Consider the following 18,820-nt stretch of genomic DNA (forward strand, 5'->3'; position numbering starts at 1 on the left):
TTATATGTTTTTACTAAAGAAATCCAAAATGGATTGTCGATGGAGCTTGTTACACTTTTGTCTTCTGTTTTGTTGTAAAAGAGTTATATGATTACAAGTTATTGTAACAACAAATTTATGTTTTCTGACTTATAAAAATTACAGATATAGTCCAGTGCTGTAAAAATCGCTAGTCGCTAGTCGGACGGTGAGGTGGAGACTAGCAACAATCAGGATTAATCAGATCGGACTTTAATGTATAATTTTCAGTTTATATATACATGCACACATTTTTATATGTAATTTTCAGTTTTATATATACTCACGCACATTTTGGTCGGGAATTGACTAGAATCTCGCTAGAAGCCGCTTGATCTTTGCTGGAATCTCGTCGAAAACCGCTGATTTTGGCCGAAATCTCGCCGGAAACCGCCAATTTTGGCCAGATGCTCATCAGAAAAAGCCGATTGAGTCAGATTAATCATGATTTTGGCCAGATTTGATCATTGACCGATTAATTGGCCGACTAGCCCAAAATTAATCAGTGAAGTAGGGACTGACGATTAATCGGAAATTAATTGATGCATAATCAGGATTTTTGCAACACCTGATACAGACACGTATTTTTAAGTTATTATACTTGTTAATTGATTTTAATTAAATCTAACAGATATACGAAAAATATACATATAGAGATTAATCAAGAATTTTTTATTGTTTTATGATGTTTGTTTAATAAATGGTGTTCCTAGAAACAAATACAAATGAACACGAGTTAATATTAACGGCTAGATGTATATTATAAACGTAAGCATGTCAGTGAAATATGAATTTAGAAGGCCTAAAGGATTACTAATTACACTTACTTAACTATTTATCTATGTGGAAACAAGCGTTTGCTCATGTTCATTCATCTTAACCGATAAAGTTCTCTTCACGTTCATTCATTTAATCCAAAATTACCAATATATATGACCTTGGTTCATCGTACGGTTTGCATATGATAAACGAAATCATAAATTTAGTTCGGTTTTGATCTGAAGTATTCATACAAAATTATACTTAGTTGGTTGTTGACTTGCTATATTTTCCGCCGTTTAAAACCTTCAAGTCAACAACCAACCAATCAATTAAATTAATATTTGGTTTCAGGTCCAATGAGCAAACAAATTTAGTTTGATTTCGGTTTATTGTATACGTATAGAATGGAAGTTTTTATATAACTATTGTAACTAAGTTTATATAGTTATAGATGTTATTGTTAATACTTGAACAAATAAGTATGTGTTTTAGTGTTTATAAGATTCTTAAATATGATTTTAGCTAAAAAGGGAAAACCACTTGGGCTAGCTCAAGTGGCTAGTCAAATGATGGGTAAGAGCTTGATGTCGGTTGGCCTCTCAAGTTCGAATCTTGATGGCGACATGAGTTTTCTATTAGAGTGTCCCTTTCCAGAGAGCTTGCTCTTGTGGGCGGACAACTCCTGTCAAGCGGCAGGGGGCTCGAAATTTTCTCGTGGAACGCCTAGCCAAACTCAGATGCCAAGCGTGGGCCCGGTTAAGACATCACAGTCTTGGCCCTAGTGGGGCGGTTGTGGCTCTCTCCGAGAGCTGTGGCTGATTATTCAACCACTATGAAAGTCACCAACTCAAGTAAGAGGGAAAAAAATTTGCTTTTGTAAAGCTTGACGTTAAACAGCAATATGAAATAAAATATATATATCCATGTCACCGTCCAGCAAGCTTTTATCACGTTCTTATATGTTATTATTTTCACCGCTATTAACTTTCTATATTTTAGTAAAAAAAATTATGTTACATATTTAAGATATGGATTTGTCATAGTTTAGTTTATCCCCCACTTATTGTCTAGTGGTAGGAAGACATGGTTTTTTCGGTGGAGATCCAGTTCGATCCTCACCTGTGTCCTTTTGGGTGAATATGACAATGAATGATTTGAGCTAGGTCTTATACAAGGTTGTTAGTTCGGATTTGAAGCCCACCGGATTTCATAGTAGTAGCCGGAGAGTTCTGCTGATTGCTGTTGTGGCAGCACAACGACTGTCAAGTAGTAGCTGGCGGTATAATTTCTCGGGGGAATGCCGGAGACAAACTCTGAAGCGGGGCATCGGGGCTCTTCAAATGTTGAGAGTGTAGTAGCTTAAATACAAGAGAGTCGCCGTTCTATACTTCTATAAAAAAATTGTCATAGTTTGGTTCAAAGACATAGTCTTCTAAAATAAGAAAGTCGCGAGAAAGGCATCAGACGAGATGGACTTTGATTGAACTCAAACTATAGGTGCATAAACCGGGTATTTTAGGAACCGGTTCCAGGTATGGTCAACAAAAGTTAATACCGGGTCCGGGTAGGAACCGTTTCCAGGTATTTGACCGGGTTTTGACCGGTTTCACTGGGTTTTTCTCGAGGGTAGGGTCGGGTCGGATTTTGACCAGGTTTATCCGGTTCTAGTTCCACCGCTTCCAGGTCGGTTCTGGTTCTAGATACGGCTTCGGGAAGAAATCCTATACTTGGTCCTACCCTCGGGTCGGGTACGAGTAGGAACCGGTTCCGGGTCGGGTCCGGAACCGGGTATTTCGTGCACCTCTAACTCAAACTAGTGGGCATTATAACCATCTCGTAAAACTCTACGATGTTGGATTTTAAGTTTTCGTTTTTGATTTCTAACTTGTAGATTTTAGAATTTTGTTTAGATCATTATGTCTTTTTATTTATTAATGTGTTTTTCTTTTTGGGCTATTTTCGTCATTGTCTTTTTTTTTACATCGTGTTATATCAATCAGCATTGTGTTATATTTACACAACGTTGTGTTATTCTTTACGATCTATCATGTCTTGAGGTCTTGACCCTTCAAAGATTTAGGAGACGATAACTTAACCACTGACTAGTTATACTATGTTATTTTAATATAATTCGCAACCAACTTTATTTTTTAAAATGCACCAAAACTTCAATAAAACAAAATTTCGTTAAAAAATTAGTTTAAATGATTTCTTTCCAAATAAGAAAACATATACCAAGATTTACACCCAACAATACATATACCATGATGTCATGTTAAAATCCCCATGATTTTCCAACCTATACTGTTGACTATCATGCAGAAAGACCAACATAATTATTTTAAGAAAACATGGATTCATTTACACCGAAACCGCGCGGATTTTGTCTAGTATTCGTCACCTTGAAACCGCCATTCAAAACCGACACTCATCCATACCGCGATAACAATACTTTAAACAATACTAAAACTCACGAAACAAACTCGACAAACATAGATGGGTCGATATAATATATGTTTTTATGTTAAATGGCCCGTTTCAACCCCAGCCCGTTTCCCAGCCCAGCCCGCAAAACTGGCCCGTTTTCTTAAAATTTAAACATAGAAATATGCCCCTTACGAGTCACCGGTTTTCAAAAGTATTTGCAGCTACAATACTAAAAAGTTTTGCTTTTAGATCTCCAAACAAACCCCAAAAAGAGATCATTAAGCAATTAAATTCCAAAAAAAAAAAAAACATTAACCATATTTGTACACACTTCTTATGTATTTTACCTCTTGTGATGAAACCTCACCTTCAACAAGAACTGCAGCTTCACCTGTTAACAAAAATATTATTATAATTTTTAAATAAATATTATTACATATGGGCTGACAAATGTGACCCATTGGGTTGAATGGGTTGTATTAAAATGTATATAATAGGTCAAAATGGGTTGACATTTCTTAGAAGGTTTTTTTTTAATGGAACGAGAAAAAGGAGGAAACTTTTTAGTATTTTTACCTTTTTAGTTTTTGATTTATAAGCAGCCTCTCTATCCTTATAGGGTAGAGGTAAGGCTGTCTACATCTTACCCTCCTCAGACCCTACCATAGCTTTGCTATTGGTGGGATATACTGAGTACGATGATGATGATGATGATGATGATTTCGAGTTATGATTTTTTAATTATTTTTTTGAGTTTTTTAATGAGGGGTTTTTGAAATGGGTCAAAATGGCTTGAGATTTCAAAAACCCTCATTAAAAAATTCAAAAAAACTAATCAAAAAATTATAACTTAATATATAAATCAAAAACTAAAAAAGTAAAAGTACTAAAAAGTTCTCCGTTTTCTCGCTCCATAAAAAAAACCCTAAAGAAATGTCAACCCGTTTTGACCCGTTTCAATCATTTTCTTTTTTAGTTTGACCCACTCTGACCCATTATATACATTTTAATACAACCCTCATTAAAAAATTCAAAAAAACTAATTAAAAAATTATAACTTGAAATATAAATCAAAAACTGAAAAAGTAAAAGTACTAAAAAGTTCTCCGTTTTCTCGCTCCATAAAAAAAAACTAAAGAAATGTCAACCCGTTTTGACCCGTTTCAATCATTTTCTTTTTTAGTTTGACCCACTCTGACCCATTATATACATTTTAATACAACCCATGGGTCACATTTGCCACCCCTAGATATGGCAGAAAATATATTGGTATGTTTTATATTTAAGAACTTACTTGATCGGTGTTGTAGACGATGTATTCATTATACATCAACTCAGTCGTCTTAACATTCGAGGGCACGGGTTGCACGATGACATCATCTTTCCAGTTAAGGTGTTCGGAGGCGTTAGGTATGTTCTTGCCAAGGCCTTTAGTCGAGTGCTTTCCTTTTGGAGGTTTGTCGATATACTAAATAATAATAATAATAAAGAAAGAAAATGTCATGACCGTGAAAAAATATTGCATGTAAGAATAACAGTTTTTATAGAAGAAAGACTGTAAAAATTACCTTGGCTTTCTTTAGTTCGTACATATCCCCTAACGCGACTTCGCTTAGTAACATTAAACCCACCGGGTTTTTCTTGTCGGTAAAGCAATATTGACCACTTTTACTCACTAAGTCAGCGAAATAAATTCCTTTGCCAAACTACACATCAAAAACAATTATTGTTACTATTATTATTATTATTATTATAACCATCCGTTTAAAAGTTTATGTGTCAACACGTTTTTATTTCTCCCATAATTTCCTTCGACATGTGGCGTCCTGGTGGCTTCTACACTTTTAGATATATAAATCTACTGTATATATACGGTGAGGATCCTAAGAGAATCTTTTGAAATTGAAAACTTTAAGAACCATTTAAGGCACAAAAAAACCTCTTAAAAAAATTTATAAAACGAAAAAAAAACGAAAATTTTAAAAAAGTAAAAAAAACCAAAATTTTTTATTTTTCATTCCGGTTTTATAAAAATAAAAAAATAAAAAAAATAAAACTTAATTATACACATATGTATATTTGTATTTAATCTCGATTTACATAATGTACACATGTACATTATCATTTATCTTAATTGTACATATATGTATAAAGAATACCATGTATAAAATTAAAAAAAATAAGTATTATACATATGTGTATAATTTTGCTAAACCGATCTTTTTATTTTAAATTGTTTTTTTATGAAACCGGGATGAAAAAAATTTGGTTTTTTTACTTTTTTTATTTTCGCGTATTTTTTTGTTTCATAATTTTTTTTTTATTTTTTTAAAAAAGAGTTTTTTTTGTGGTCTAAAGTGGTTTTCAAAGTTCTCATTTAAAAAATGGTTCTCACATAATCCTAATGTGTGTGTGTGCACGCGCGTGCGCGCGCGTGTGTGTATTGAGAGAGAGAGAGAGAGAGCCATATATCCTGTTGCAGGAGCTTCAGGAGGGGCTATTCGCAGTCCTTGGCTTAAGATACCAACAAAGTTTGTCAACCGAGAACCTATCAGAAAATGTGTTACACAGAGGTGAAATTTAAAAAATTGTAGCTAAAAAGAATACGCGTCAAACGGTTTAAAACTGTCCTAAATATGTTTTTTAAGTATTCACAACCTCGTAAATTACTTTATTCAGAAAGACCGGATCATCATTCCAACATATCATCTATAATCATGCTTAATAAGTTATTTCCCATTCATTAACATTATCAAATCACCCCTTCTTCATTCCAAAATAACATGGCACGTTTTTCCCACTAGTTCTTCGCCAATGCAAACGCACGGGCGTCAAGGAGCAAATGCGAGAAGCATTGCTACCAACAGAGTTTGGATGTATATTGCTAAGGCACTAAATCACCTTTGACTCGCTTTTTACACCCGGTCTCTTTTCAATGTCGTGGAACCCTTCCAGCAAAGTGATTCTACTCACTTGGGTTGTAATCACTGGTGGCAAATGTGACTCATGAGTTGTATTAAAATGTATATAATGGGTCAGAATGGGTCAAACTAAAAAAAGAAAATGATTGAAACGGGTCAAAACGGGTTGACATTTCTCGATTTTTTAATTTTTATTTATTTATTTATTTTTATGGAACGAGAAAAACGGAGAAAACTTTTTAGTGCAAGGAAGAAGGCTTAGAATCATGTTCTTTATACATGCTGTTACTCAGGTTCATTTTTTAATCATTTAACTAATTACATGATAATCCTACTTTTTTTTACTTTAGTAATAAATAAAGTTTGTTACTTTGTTTATTGAGCAATTAGTGTTGCTTGTAATGATTGTTTAATATTGGTTTTTTAATATGTTTTTGGCTCTAAATTTCTTGTATTTTAAGGTAATACATAAAATAATGAGAAATAAAAAATAAAAAATTTTTAATTCATATTATTTATTTTTTATATTTATTGCAGATTATGTCGGTGATTCTTGTAACAGCAGGAGCAGTACTTTCTGTAAAGAATTTCAGCAATACTTTTAATAATATGCATAGGAGATTAGGAGTAGCCCTTTATGGGCTTGTATTGTTGCAGGCGCTTAGCGGGCTTTTACGACCATCCAGGTAATACGTGTTTACGCGTATAAATATTTCTTGAAATGCCGAAAAAGGTGGGTCAAATTGCTTGAGTTGGGTAACGGGCCAAATGAGTTGGGTTGGGTAACGGGCCAAATGGGCTGGGTTGGGTAACGGGCCAAATGGGCTGGGTTGGGTAACGGGCCAAATGGGCTAGGTTGGGTAATGGGCCAACAGGTTGAGTTAGGTAATGGGTCAAATGTGCTGAGTACCGGGCCAAACGCGTTTTGGTCAAAATGTGTACTTTTTAGTATGGGTCAAACTGGGCTTGGTCAGGCTGCCATAACGGATCAAAAAAGGTTATAATAACCAAAATAGAGCATCAACAAAAATATATTACTATCAAAAACAAAACGGGCTGGCGTTGTGCATTTGAACACACATTAAATGGTTTTCGACCCTTCTGACCCGTTTGACATGCTAAAGATAAAACATAACTTAAAATGACCCATACGTAAGTAAACGGGCCAAAACTAACGCCTCTACTTGTTACAGAGGCGTTAAGACTCGAAGCACATGGTTTTTCACACACTGGCTGCTAGGAACAACGGTTTCTCTACTCGGGATCATCAACGTGTACACCGGGTTACACGCATACCAAAAGAGATCATCAAAAAATATTACACCTTGGGTTATTTTTTTCACAGCGGAAATCGTGTGCATTGGATTTCTATATCTATTTCAAGATAAGTGGGAGTATATACAAAAGCAAGGTATGATTCGCGGTAGTGATCCACCTACAACTACAATACAACCGACGGATACTCGAAATGTTTTAGCCAAACAAAATAAAGACTCGTGTTAATTAAAATCTTCGGTTAGTGATTTAATAGAAAATACAATGTGCTTAGTATTCATGTGGAATCATTCATATATGGCATGTTACAAAACTGTTTTATATAATGTTTTTTTTTCTTAATTTTTAATTTGAAGGCCTTAACTAAGTGTGGGCCTAAAGCCCTATCTTTATTTCTCTGGCCCACGGGCCGGCCCTGCTTTTTCATTTAAATATTTGTTACAAAAGATCTGATTAAAAATTAACAAAAGTTGAAGAAATCTAGTAGGGTCTTACAGGCTAACAAGTTATCATATTCACGAGAAACCGACTTTTATAAAGTTATATGTTCATGATGCAACGCGGGCAGCATAGGCAGTCGGATATATGCGGTTTAAAAAACTGAAAACATATGCAATGATCAGGCTAAGCCCACAACAGCTAGCATAAGCCATTAAGTATGCAGTGGCAGAAAAGTAGAATGAAGTGAAACCATCATGTTGCCTCATGCAGTTTAGAGATTATTAATTTTAAGCCAAGTACTCAACATCTCAAGTATCCATGGTTTAATAATTTATGATGACCCAACATCTTAATACCAAAAAAAATGCCAAAATGTGTTTTTTTGACTACCAAAATCCAATATAATTAACCTTACAATATCATATCTATGTTGTTGAAAAGAATACGATACTGTTTGTATAGGGGTGGCAAATGTGACACATGGGTTGAATGTGTTGTATTAAAATGTATATAATGGGTCAAACTAAAAAAAGAATTTGATTGAAACGGGTCAAAACGGGTTGACATTTCTCGAGTTTTTTTATATGAAACGAGAAAAAAGGAGGAAACTTTTTCGTATTTTACTTTTTTAGTTTTTGATTTATATTTCAAGTTATAATTTTTTAATTATTTTTTTTTGAATTTTTTAATGAGGGGTTTTTGAAATCTCAACCCATTTTGACCCATTTCAAAAACCCATTAAAAAAACAATTAAAAAATCATAACTCGAAATATAAATCAAAAACTAAAAAAGTAAAAATACTAAAAAGTTTCCTCAATATTCTTGTTCAATTAAAAAAAACACCCTTCCAAGAAATGTCAACACGTTTTGACCCGTTTCAGTCATATTCTTTTTTTAGTTTGACCCATTCTGACCCATTATATACATTTTAATGCAACTCATTCAACCCAATGGGTTACATTTGCCACCCCTACGTTTGTTTAAAAGAAAATTAAAACTGTATAAGATACATATGATACCGCCTATACTGGGATAACTTTTCACTCGGTTTGTTTTCTTGTTTCAAAGTCAATTTTAAACGCCCACTGATATCGCATTCACTTTGGCTCCATTTTGGACGCGTATTAGCTAGTTGTGAAGCTCTCATCAATGGAAACACAAACTAATAAACCATTAATTGTATTTTTCATGAATGCATATAATTGTTATCGACAAAGTTAGTGAAAAGTATGGTCTACTATGTTTCTAACAATAGTCAAATATAAGATTCTTTGAGGATTAAAGATTGCGGGTTTGGATTCAACTAGTTGATTTGACCAAAACACAGGGGCTCAAAGAGACAGTTACTCGTAGTTGAATAAAAAAGTGAACTGCGGTTTTCGTCCTTGTGGTTAGTCCAAATATGCGGTTTTAGTCCAATAGTTTCAAATTTGCGATTTTCATCTCTGTGTTTCATTTTACTTGCAATTAAACCCAACCTCACTAACCCCATTAAGTTTGGGCGTTAAACCCATTAGCGTGCCCTTCATGTAAGGGGCAATTTTGTCCTTTTTTGTTTCTCTAATACACCTAGGCCCCTCACGTGAGAGGGCTTGCAAATTAGGGCTGAGGTTTGTATGGGAAGAAAAGGAACACAACTGCCCCTCGCGCGAGGAGCACGCTGATGGGTTTAAACGACCAAACTTAACGGGATTAGCGGGGTCAGTTTAATTACGAGTGAAATGAAACCACATGAATGAAAATCACAAATTTGAAACTACTGGACTAAGCCACAGATTTAGACAAACCATAGGGACGTAAATCGCAGTTTACTCTTATTACTCTTAATAAAAAACGGCAATTAACCTAAAGGAAGGAGTTGAGCCAGGTGGTGTGCGGTATATGGGTACAAATTTGTAATCCTATCCTTTATATATATACACACAAAATAGATATAGTTAAAACGTAAAGAAAATACGCACAGATTTGTGATTCATCTTGACTACTGTTAGCTTCAAACACATAGATCAAGACGGTTATCTGTCTTCCCTTCTCAAAGACGTCTTACTTTTATCATTCAAAAGTCGGAAGTCTTTGAGGAAGAGAAGGCAAAAAACGATCTTAATGACTTCTTCAAGTACATGTTGGCCTTATCTTGTGTAACTCAAGATTGTTTTAATTCAACGAAAATCTAACCCTTATTTATATACGCGGAAATCAGACAGGTGGGACCTTAATCGATACAAGTCAGTACCAAAGATCCTTAAACTACCTAGTGGCTCCTAGATAACACATAAGGATAGAGTCAACTCCAATTGGATGAAGAATAAAAGCATCTAATTCAACAAAAGGCATCTAAAACCATATCATTTCATATAACTTTGTGATTTCGTGTTGCCTCTTTGATAATTGTTCATAACTTCCATATCTCAATATGAAGCATCTTACAAATGGAACCTAATCTTAAATCCAAACCCATAAATTCGATAACGTGTTTAATTTTTCAACGTCACGAATCAATGAATCATCCATGTGTTGTTTGCGCTATGTTTTATATCATTCCTGCCCCTAAAAGCCGGAGTCTTGTATGTTAAGTTGTTCTTTTGATTGCTACGGGCTTTCGACACGTGGATGCAAATTATGTTTAGCCTGATAACGTACGTTGCAGAAACAATCATGGATGAAGTTGCTAGTCTTGGGTAAATATTTAGCACACTTAAGATTGTTTTAGGAAATATTTTTCCAAGTGAATTGAGGTATGTGTAAGTTTTCAGAATTAAGCATTAAACATTTAGAAAACTATACTCATTACAAATTTATAATTATTTTATAGTAATGTGCAACTATGGTTAGTGTGCATGCTAATGTAGCATGAATCATGTATCTTTCCGGACCAGGGTGAAGGGAGCTCCTTACCCAATTGACTTTATTTACATAAATTTAGAAACTGACTGAACCGTCAAAATTTATGTTCAGTCAAATTTCTATCATAACTAATCTCTTTCACTAGTATCCTTTTGTTTTCCTTTTAGTCATGCCCAATACAAATCTCTCTTTAATATGTTATTTCTTATTACAATGTGGCAACTGTCAATAATAAATAGTTATTAATTTCTTGTCTTTAAATTTATTTAATTTTTAAAAAATTTAATCATATGTATACAAAAGTTACATATCTTATACAAAAATAATAATTTTTGTTGTATAAAAAGTTAAAACCTTTCATTTGTATGAATAAAGTTTAATATAAAATTTATCATTTATATAGAAGTGGGAACATATAGAAAAGTAATAGACTAAGTCATCATAATATAATTCAAATTGTGTTTTATAACTGTAAACTAACACATTCATAACATGATACATCTGTCACAAGTTAACTGTCAAATACATCCTTCAAAATTCCATGAAAATGTATGCCATCTAGTATCCAAGGGCAGAAAAACACAAAAAGTGAAACCGTCATGCGGCCTCCTGTAATTGAGGCGCCTGCATGAAAAGGTACTGCAGAAAACAACACAGGTTAAACCGACCACTCTTGAAACGATACGATTTTCGCATAAAATGAGCAAAATTTAATCTTCAAATTACCTCAAATGACTTGCCGGATCGTTCAAAATCCAGCATGCTTAGAGCAACTTCACAGCTCTGTGAAACAATCGGTTCGGGATCTATGGAAAATTCCTCAAGTAGAGATATACAGTGCTCATCTACAAAAATGATTTTTCAAGTATTACTACGTATATACAGTTTTGTTATCTGCATAATTTAAAACTAAGTTGTATGCAAATAAAGTATATACTGAACTCGTAGTGTAAAAAAAATGCTTACTGAGTTACAGTTAGATACAACTTGGTTTTCTACAAAAATTATGTACATGTAAACAAAAATAAACCAGACAGGTTTGTAAATTTAAATTTATATCAAGCATTAAATATTACAAGTTATTTTAAAAAACTAAAATATAGCATAAATGACAAATTAATAATAATAATAATAGCAACAACCTGCAATGGAACCCAAAGCCTCTGCAGCTTCATGTCTAACCATCGGATGCTCGTTTACATCTTTAAGCACTCTAGAAAGTGCATCAGAAGCTGATTTGTTTTGCAACTGCCCCAAAACATATGCAACCTTAAATACATAAAACAAAAAAAAAGTTAGATATGCAAGCACGAATACAAGGTTACAAAAGTAAACAAAAACAACAACAATGCTGCAGACCTCGTGTCGTAATAAAGCACTTTTTGCGGTTAATGATTCTATAATGGCAGCAACTGCTTCGTCACCCCCATGATTTCTGAGTCCAAATAGAGCTGCGTATCTCTCATACATGCCTTTTTCTTCATTTAAAATGATTTCCCTGTATTAAATTAAACCGATTTAACACTTGGTGAAAGATATTTAAGGTATTTGGAAACAAAAAGATGACGAACCTTAGTTCATTTACAGAAGAGCAAGAAGCAGGTGCAGCTGGATCAACTGACAAAAATGGTGATGCTTTTATTGTGGATGACTGATTATTTTTCAGCTCCTGGATTCTAGAAAGTGCCAACTCACATGTCTCCCGAACCTCTTGTGCTGGATCTGAATCCAAACTGTCCTTCAGAAGAAGAATATTACTCTCTAAACCAATGGCACCAAGTGCTTCTGCAGCCTGAACATGCGTATGCAATACAAGCAAAACATGAATTTTGAAACATGAAAGAACATGCAGAAAATATAGAAAAGAAGCCAACCTCGTGACGCACGATAGGATGCAAAGAAAGATCATTAAGAACAAGTTTCAAAGCAGGAATAGCATCAGCGTCTTGCATTTGACCTAAAGCAAAAGCAGCCTCATGTGCCAACAGATTTGAAGGATCTTTTGTTGCTGCAAGAATTAAAATTACACATCTCATAAAACCGAGTATACCATGAAAGAAACACACTACTACAGATGAACATACAATCACATTCAGACTCATAGCATCACATTTAACATCATCAATGTACAGTCCCAGGTCAACAAAACGGTAAATGACATACAAAATGAGCTGACTAACAAAAAAGAGGCAACTTGCTTCCATATCTAGGCTTTTGCAACAACAGTAGTGAAATTTCAACAGGAATGCAACATTGCAAGGCTTTGTGATGCTATCATGCTAAAACTAATTTGTTACAAAATTTGATTGCCTTCCGTTAAACATAGTAGGCAAAATCAGTTGTGTGAGATATTCAAGCAGTCATCTTCCTACAAGCAAAATATGCCCTAATTGCTGATAAAAAAAACTTCAAAAAATGAGTTGTGTAAGAGATATTCAAGTATTCATCAACTGGGGAGTTGCGAGTACTTTGCCTAGGCGTGAAGTACTCGGGGTGTACTCAAGCATGATAAGTTATAAAGAAAGTAATTTTCAGAAAATTATATATATGTCAAATATCATAACTTTAATAAATTTATAACAAAATACGTGAATATCAATATAAATCAAAAGGATACATGTTCAAATACTAAAGCATTTCAAAAATTGATATTCATTCTTCCAAACAGTGTTGTAGAACTTGCTAGGCGCTAGTCTGGTGGTGGGGTACCAACTAGCAATTAATCAGATTGGAACTCTCAAATTATACACACACACACACACATACACACAACAGTTTTGTACATAGTTTTTCAAAATAAGTACAATTTTCTTACTTCAAAGATTTTGACCAAAATTTCACCAATTTTAGGGGCCGATTAGGTGAATTCGAATCGGTAGCCCTCCGATTTCCAAACAATCAGCGCCTAATCGCGATTTTTACAACACTGCTTCCAAGGTATCGCCGCAAAAAAACAACGAAAATCAGTGACCGACTAGTTCTAAGTTTGACCGATTCCAAGTAATGTCGGCCAAACTAAACAAACTCGCCTCGGCATCCTATCGAGCACTCGGTCACCTAGACCGATTTTCACAACACTTAAAAACACATTAATACTACTTATTTCTACTTAATATAAGTCCAATTCAACAAATTATTAATTTAAATTAGCATAAAACTAATTCAGTTCATAAATCATAACCACTCACACTTCACAATCATCTACAAATCAACCATTTATCATATAAGTATATAACAACAACAGAACCACATAAACAATTACATAGAGATAGAAAACAACAAACCGTGAATGAGAGCATTGCGAGGCGCAGGACCTCGGAGATTACGGAGAGAGAATAATACTCTAAACCGCTCCGAAATCGGCTGCGATTGATCCAGTAACCGCTCGCATAGAAACTGCTCGGTCTCTGGAGTTACTTCGAACGAGTTTCCGTCAATCGCCATTGTTGATAACACGTTAAAAGGTATGATTTGATTCGGAAATGGAGGTTCAAGTGGTCCGATCGGAGTACCAAAACCCTAACGATGGATAATATCTGTTTAGCTTACAATTGCAGCTATTGAGTATTTGCATATTTGGTCCTTTTACTTTCGTAGAGACTTACCCGCTCGAAGGCACACTAGTAGTAAAATCAGACGCCCTCGGGATCGAACCGAAGATCACAAAAATTCCGACATTCCTTCATTAAGCCACTGATGCCCTCCCAAAGTTTTTCTATGGGAGCGAACCTGAGTCACCATTGAAGAACTCATGCTCGGTACAGCTACACGGTCTACACCACATTCAAAAGGACAACTTCAAAATTTTAAAGTCATGAATGTAAAAAAGTAAACGTTTTTTTAACTTCAAATTTTTACTACGTAATTTTCGGTTGGATTATGTTTATACGTGTATAAGTAGCTTAAACTAGAGATGAGATTGATGCTATGAAGTACTGAAAAATATACCAAAAGTGAGTGAAGCTATACTAATATTGTATCGATTTTGTCGGTTGGGTGTTGCTGAACATACCGAAATTCAAATGGAACCAGAACCCAAAACATGAAAAACGAATATTGGTATGTATTTGTTTGATACGGCTTTGGTACCTGACAGAAACTGTTCATCCTAAACTAAAACATTAAAACCGACATTTATAAATGGTTTTTTTATAAATAATATATTTATGTCAAAAAATATTAGTTAAATTCTATAAGTGACATGTTTTATATCGTATCCTCCTTTATAAGTTAAATGTCAATTAATATATTTATTATTCGATCCAAGATTTAAACACTCAAAATATAAAATAGAGTGTTAACCTAATCAAACCATATTTTTCAAAAACCAAATTAACCACCTATTTTATAATCAAACCAATCGATTACAAAAAAGGCAAAGTCAATGCACGAGTCAGCCACATCAGGGCCAAGCGTCGAGCTCACTTACGTCTTGTTCTTGAGCTTTTTAACCAAGGAAAGAAAAGAAAATGAGAGGGAATAATAAGAAATGGAAGAGAAGGGAATGAATTTTTTTTTAATTATGTGTGTTCTTGAGTTTGAAGGAAATTAGAGAAAAGTAAAGGATAACTATGTTAAAAAATAGTTATCCTTAGTAATCATCCCATTTTTGGGAGGATAACTTATTGGGAAAATACATTAATTAAATCTCTCCTAACTCCTCCTATGCCTTTCCTTTATATCATAAAAAAAACTCAAGAACACCCATTTTTTAACTATCATTAGTTTTCCTTTCCTTTCCCTCATTTAAAAAAACTCAAAAACTGGGCGTTAGTTCTTATGTATATATTCTTATATGCATTTATGCAAAGTAAAAGGAAGTTTTCACAATGCAAAACACTTCTTTTAAAACTGTAGGGTAATGACCAGCATATGATTACGAAGTCTAATGCCTTCGCCAGCCAAACAGCCAATGTTAGATACCATGGCACTAGATACTATATAACCAGACGTTAAACATTCCCTGACATCTCGGGAAAGAGCGCACCAAAGATTTTCATAAGCATGGTGCAAAATGGAGGTATCATCATGGTAAAGGATATCCAGCCAATGTGGAATTGACAACACACAATCAATAGTACTACATAGTATAAAACGTCAACATCGGTCGGCCATATTACCCACCAACTTCCCTAACGCACGTACAAGCGTTCTGATTAGTGGATTGCCCGACATGGCAGACGGCCATACATTCTTTCTCCTCCCCTCCGACTATAAATACCTTATTACCTCCAAACGGTAAATGATTCCAACCCGGAGAAAAAGAATACTCTCTAACCTCTCGCGAAGGGTAATATAATTACTTATATCCATATACACATACCGATTCTCACGCTGAATAGCGATTACGAGAAAACCCCTTCTCCTCATATAAAAAAGTACAAATAATATTTCAAACTATGATACAAATATTGCCTCTTAACATAACGTTGCTCGTAATAATAAAATATGCGTACTCCGGTTAGTTAAGTCATCGGAGCAAATCCGAAACCGATGGCAATACGAGTAGTAACCGTTGGACCAACAATCAAACAACACTACACACGATCATCCAAACCCTAAAGGTACATCAATCAAGATCCATTTTTTATTACACCCTTTATTCAATAACTCATATATTAATCATAAACAATTTGCTTTTTATCATTCCATGCATAATTTGTAATCATTCAATGAATCTTGTAGGCTTTCTTTGAAGATGGGATTGACTAAAACCGAAATCAATTTCAAAAGATTGCTGGCAGCTGCACCACACCAACAAAATAAACACAAACTTTTGCATGTATGTTTTCAAATTCATTGCTTATTTGAATCTATTAAAAAAAAGTTTGCTCAGAATTGTGCCCACCAACTGTTTGATAAAATGTTTCAGTAACCAAGGTTAAAGTTTTCGACTTTGAAACACAATTGCTAATTAGCTAATCCTGTTACCGCTAGGTAGGGTGTGCGTGGTGCGGTTCGGTGCGTTTTTTGGTTAAAACCGAACCGAAAACCAAAACTTCGGTTTTTGTAGTATTTGAAACCATTCGATTTCGGTTTTCCGGTTTTCGTTTTGGTTTTTGACATTTGATCTTGAAAAATTTAGGTGGAAAATAAAGTTGGCAAAAAATAATGAATTTAGGTATAAATATGGTTTGTTTATTGTAAAATAATAGACTATTGTACATTTTACCAAAAATATTTGAGTTACTTATTTATTAAATCTTAATTATTTAATATAAAATATATAAAAACAAAAATTTAGGAATTCGGTTTGGTTCGGTTTTTATTACATGCAAAACCAAAACCAAACCATTAGTTTGGTTTTTACAAAAACATAAAACCAAACCGTCGGTTTTTGTTTCGGTTTTTTTCGGTTTCTTGCACACCCCTACCGCTAGGGGTGTGCTAGGTTCCGTTCGGTTGTTAGCCTAAACTGAAACCAAAGTCACCAGTTAATCTATTTTTCATTAACTAGCCGGTTTTCGGTCAATTGGTTTGGTTTATTCGGTTAGTGTTCAGTTAATTTAGGTTACTAACCAAAACCAAATTTGGGCTAAAATTTTTGCTTAGAAATACATGAAACGGAGGTATAAATATAAATAATGGAGCAGGTATAAATACATGAAATGGAGGTATAAAAGATTAAAAGCTAGAAATATATGAAAATATGAATGGCTCGGTTCGGTTAAAGTCGATTGGCACATAAAGAAAACAGGTAACCGATTTTTGGTTATTTTGGTGTCGGTTAACAGTTTGGTTATTGCTCACCCTAGTTGACACCATTAATGGCATCAAACATTGTGATATATGGAGCTAATACATACGTTGATTTGCAGTATGTTGCTACCTTAAGAGAACAGCTGGAACAAATCGAGTTAGAGCGAACTCCAGATGGATTACCGAGGCTCGATTTCTTTACTTTTCCCCTCTTCCATGTGCATGCTTATTATATGTGCCAGTGCATTGCTATTATAATCTTCTTATTGTGTCCACAGAGTTTCAAAAGCTTTGGTGAATGATTACTCGCTGAAAATTGAAGCAATTGCAGCAATACTAGCTACCCCTGAGGTACGTTTGTTTATGATACATATATAGTATTTAAATAGAATTCACATGCTACAAAATCATATTTATCTATACATTTTTAGCAGCCGGAGGTTTTAGCATTCCGTGAGCTCAGAGTTTATACGTCTGCCAATGAAAATATTAATAATAAAAAAGAAGAAGAAAGTATAACTTCCCCTGGTTTAAGAAGAAGACTTGTGTAAGTATAACTATACTGATTTTAGGTTTTAAATTTGATCTTATCTTTGTTCGTATTCGTTTTACAGACCCTCGTCATCGTTTAGAGGCCAAGATTCTTCTGAATCATCTGATTCAACGTCTCCTGTTAAATTGGATGCTGCAGCACAAACACTTATAACAAAGCACAGGTACTCAAAAGGCCCAAAAGTAGGTGTTAGATTCGACCCATTGACATAAGAACAGGTCAATTAGTTTTATTTAATCTTTAATGGGTCAAACATGTTGAAACAGGAAACTTCAAGAAGATTTGACGGATGAAATGGTGATTTTGGCCCGACAACTGAAAGAAAACAGTTTAAAGATGAACAAATCAATACAAAACACCGAAAGAGTGAGTCTTTATATAAGTCATAGTCGAGTTTCAAATCTTTTGTTTATATAAATTTCCAAATTTTGGCATTAAAACTCATGTGCAATTCGAGTGCAGATTCTTGATTCAACTGAAAAAGCAGTTGAGCATAGTTTAGCAAGCACAGGGCGAGCCAATACGCAAGCTACGACTATGTATTCAGCTAGTTTCAAAACCTCATGCTTCACATGGCTTGTGATGTTTGTAATGTTATGCATCTTTGTCATGGTGGTTCTTCTAATTAAAGCCACTTGAAGCATGTACATATCTTGTTATATATATAACCAGTTTTGGATCTAAGCTCCTTGTAATAGTAGATAAGTTATTGAATGTCCTCATGTTTGAGTGATGTTTAATCTTGTTATAAAAATAATAAAATAGTCCTCTTCTGTCTAACATGTTTAATAAACGGATGATGTTTAATCTTACACGGAGTTTTTTTTTTCTAATTTGAATCCCAAGTGGCATCTATGTGGAGGTGAGAGGGAAGATAGT

The 18,820-nt window shown here is 34.3% G+C and overlaps 4 protein-coding genes across 5 annotated transcripts; 2 read left to right on the forward strand and 2 right to left on the reverse strand.

The window, feature by feature from the left end:
* Positions 1–2,943: 2,943 nt before the first annotated feature.
* On the reverse strand, positions 2,944–4,938 carry LOC143590113 (poly [ADP-ribose] polymerase 1-like). Its single transcript, XM_077070695.1, has 3 exons — positions 4,776–4,938; positions 4,502–4,675; positions 2,944–3,598 (listed from the first exon to the last, which is right to left on the reverse strand). The coding sequence occupies exons 1-3, from the start codon at positions 4,827–4,829 to the stop codon at positions 3,551–3,553; spliced, it is 276 nt and encodes a 91-aa protein (XP_076926810.1). The 5' UTR covers positions 4,830–4,938; the 3' UTR covers positions 2,944–3,550.
* A 1,441-nt stretch (positions 4,939–6,379) lies between these two features.
* On the forward strand, positions 6,380–7,698 carry LOC143590114 (cytochrome b561 domain-containing protein At2g30890-like). Its single transcript, XM_077070696.1, has 3 exons — positions 6,380–6,421; positions 6,666–6,814; positions 7,322–7,698. Exons 1-3 carry the CDS (start codon positions 6,395–6,397, stop codon positions 7,629–7,631), a joined length of 486 nt encoding a protein of 161 aa, XP_076926811.1. The 5' UTR covers positions 6,380–6,394; the 3' UTR covers positions 7,632–7,698.
* A 3,412-nt stretch (positions 7,699–11,110) lies between these two features.
* On the reverse strand, positions 11,111–14,251 carry LOC143590116 (deoxyhypusine hydroxylase-like). Of its 2 annotated transcripts, XM_077070698.1 has the most exons (8): positions 13,974–14,251; positions 12,564–12,697; positions 12,261–12,481; positions 12,142–12,187; positions 12,049–12,072; positions 11,832–11,958; positions 11,416–11,534; positions 11,111–11,328 (listed from the first exon to the last, which is right to left on the reverse strand). In XM_077070698.1, exons 1-8 carry the CDS (start codon positions 14,131–14,133, stop codon positions 11,287–11,289), a joined length of 873 nt encoding a protein of 290 aa, XP_076926813.1. In that variant the 5' UTR covers positions 14,134–14,251; the 3' UTR covers positions 11,111–11,286. The 2 variants fall into 2 exon arrangements, with proteins under 2 accessions (XP_076926813.1, XP_076926812.1); XM_077070697.1 differs by having other exon boundaries at positions 12,049–12,187.
* Positions 14,252–16,339: 2,088 nt separating this feature from the next.
* LOC143590117 (uncharacterized) lies at positions 16,340–18,580 on the forward strand. Its single transcript, XM_077070699.1, has 7 exons — positions 16,340–16,471; positions 17,508–17,575; positions 17,667–17,743; positions 17,836–17,935; positions 18,003–18,104; positions 18,208–18,307; positions 18,404–18,580. Exons 1-7 carry the CDS (start codon positions 16,388–16,390, stop codon positions 18,578–18,580), a joined length of 708 nt encoding a protein of 235 aa, XP_076926814.1. The 5' UTR covers positions 16,340–16,387.
* The last annotated feature ends 240 nt before the right edge of the window (positions 18,581–18,820 follow it).

The sequence above is a fragment of the Bidens hawaiensis genome, unplaced genomic scaffold (assembly GCF_021521415.1).
Source record: "Bidens hawaiensis isolate Kalapana, Puna unplaced genomic scaffold, B.hawaiensis_p1.1 tig00038170_1, whole genome shotgun sequence".
Classification (NCBI taxonomy): Eukaryota; Viridiplantae; Streptophyta; class Magnoliopsida; order Asterales; family Asteraceae; genus Bidens; species Bidens hawaiensis.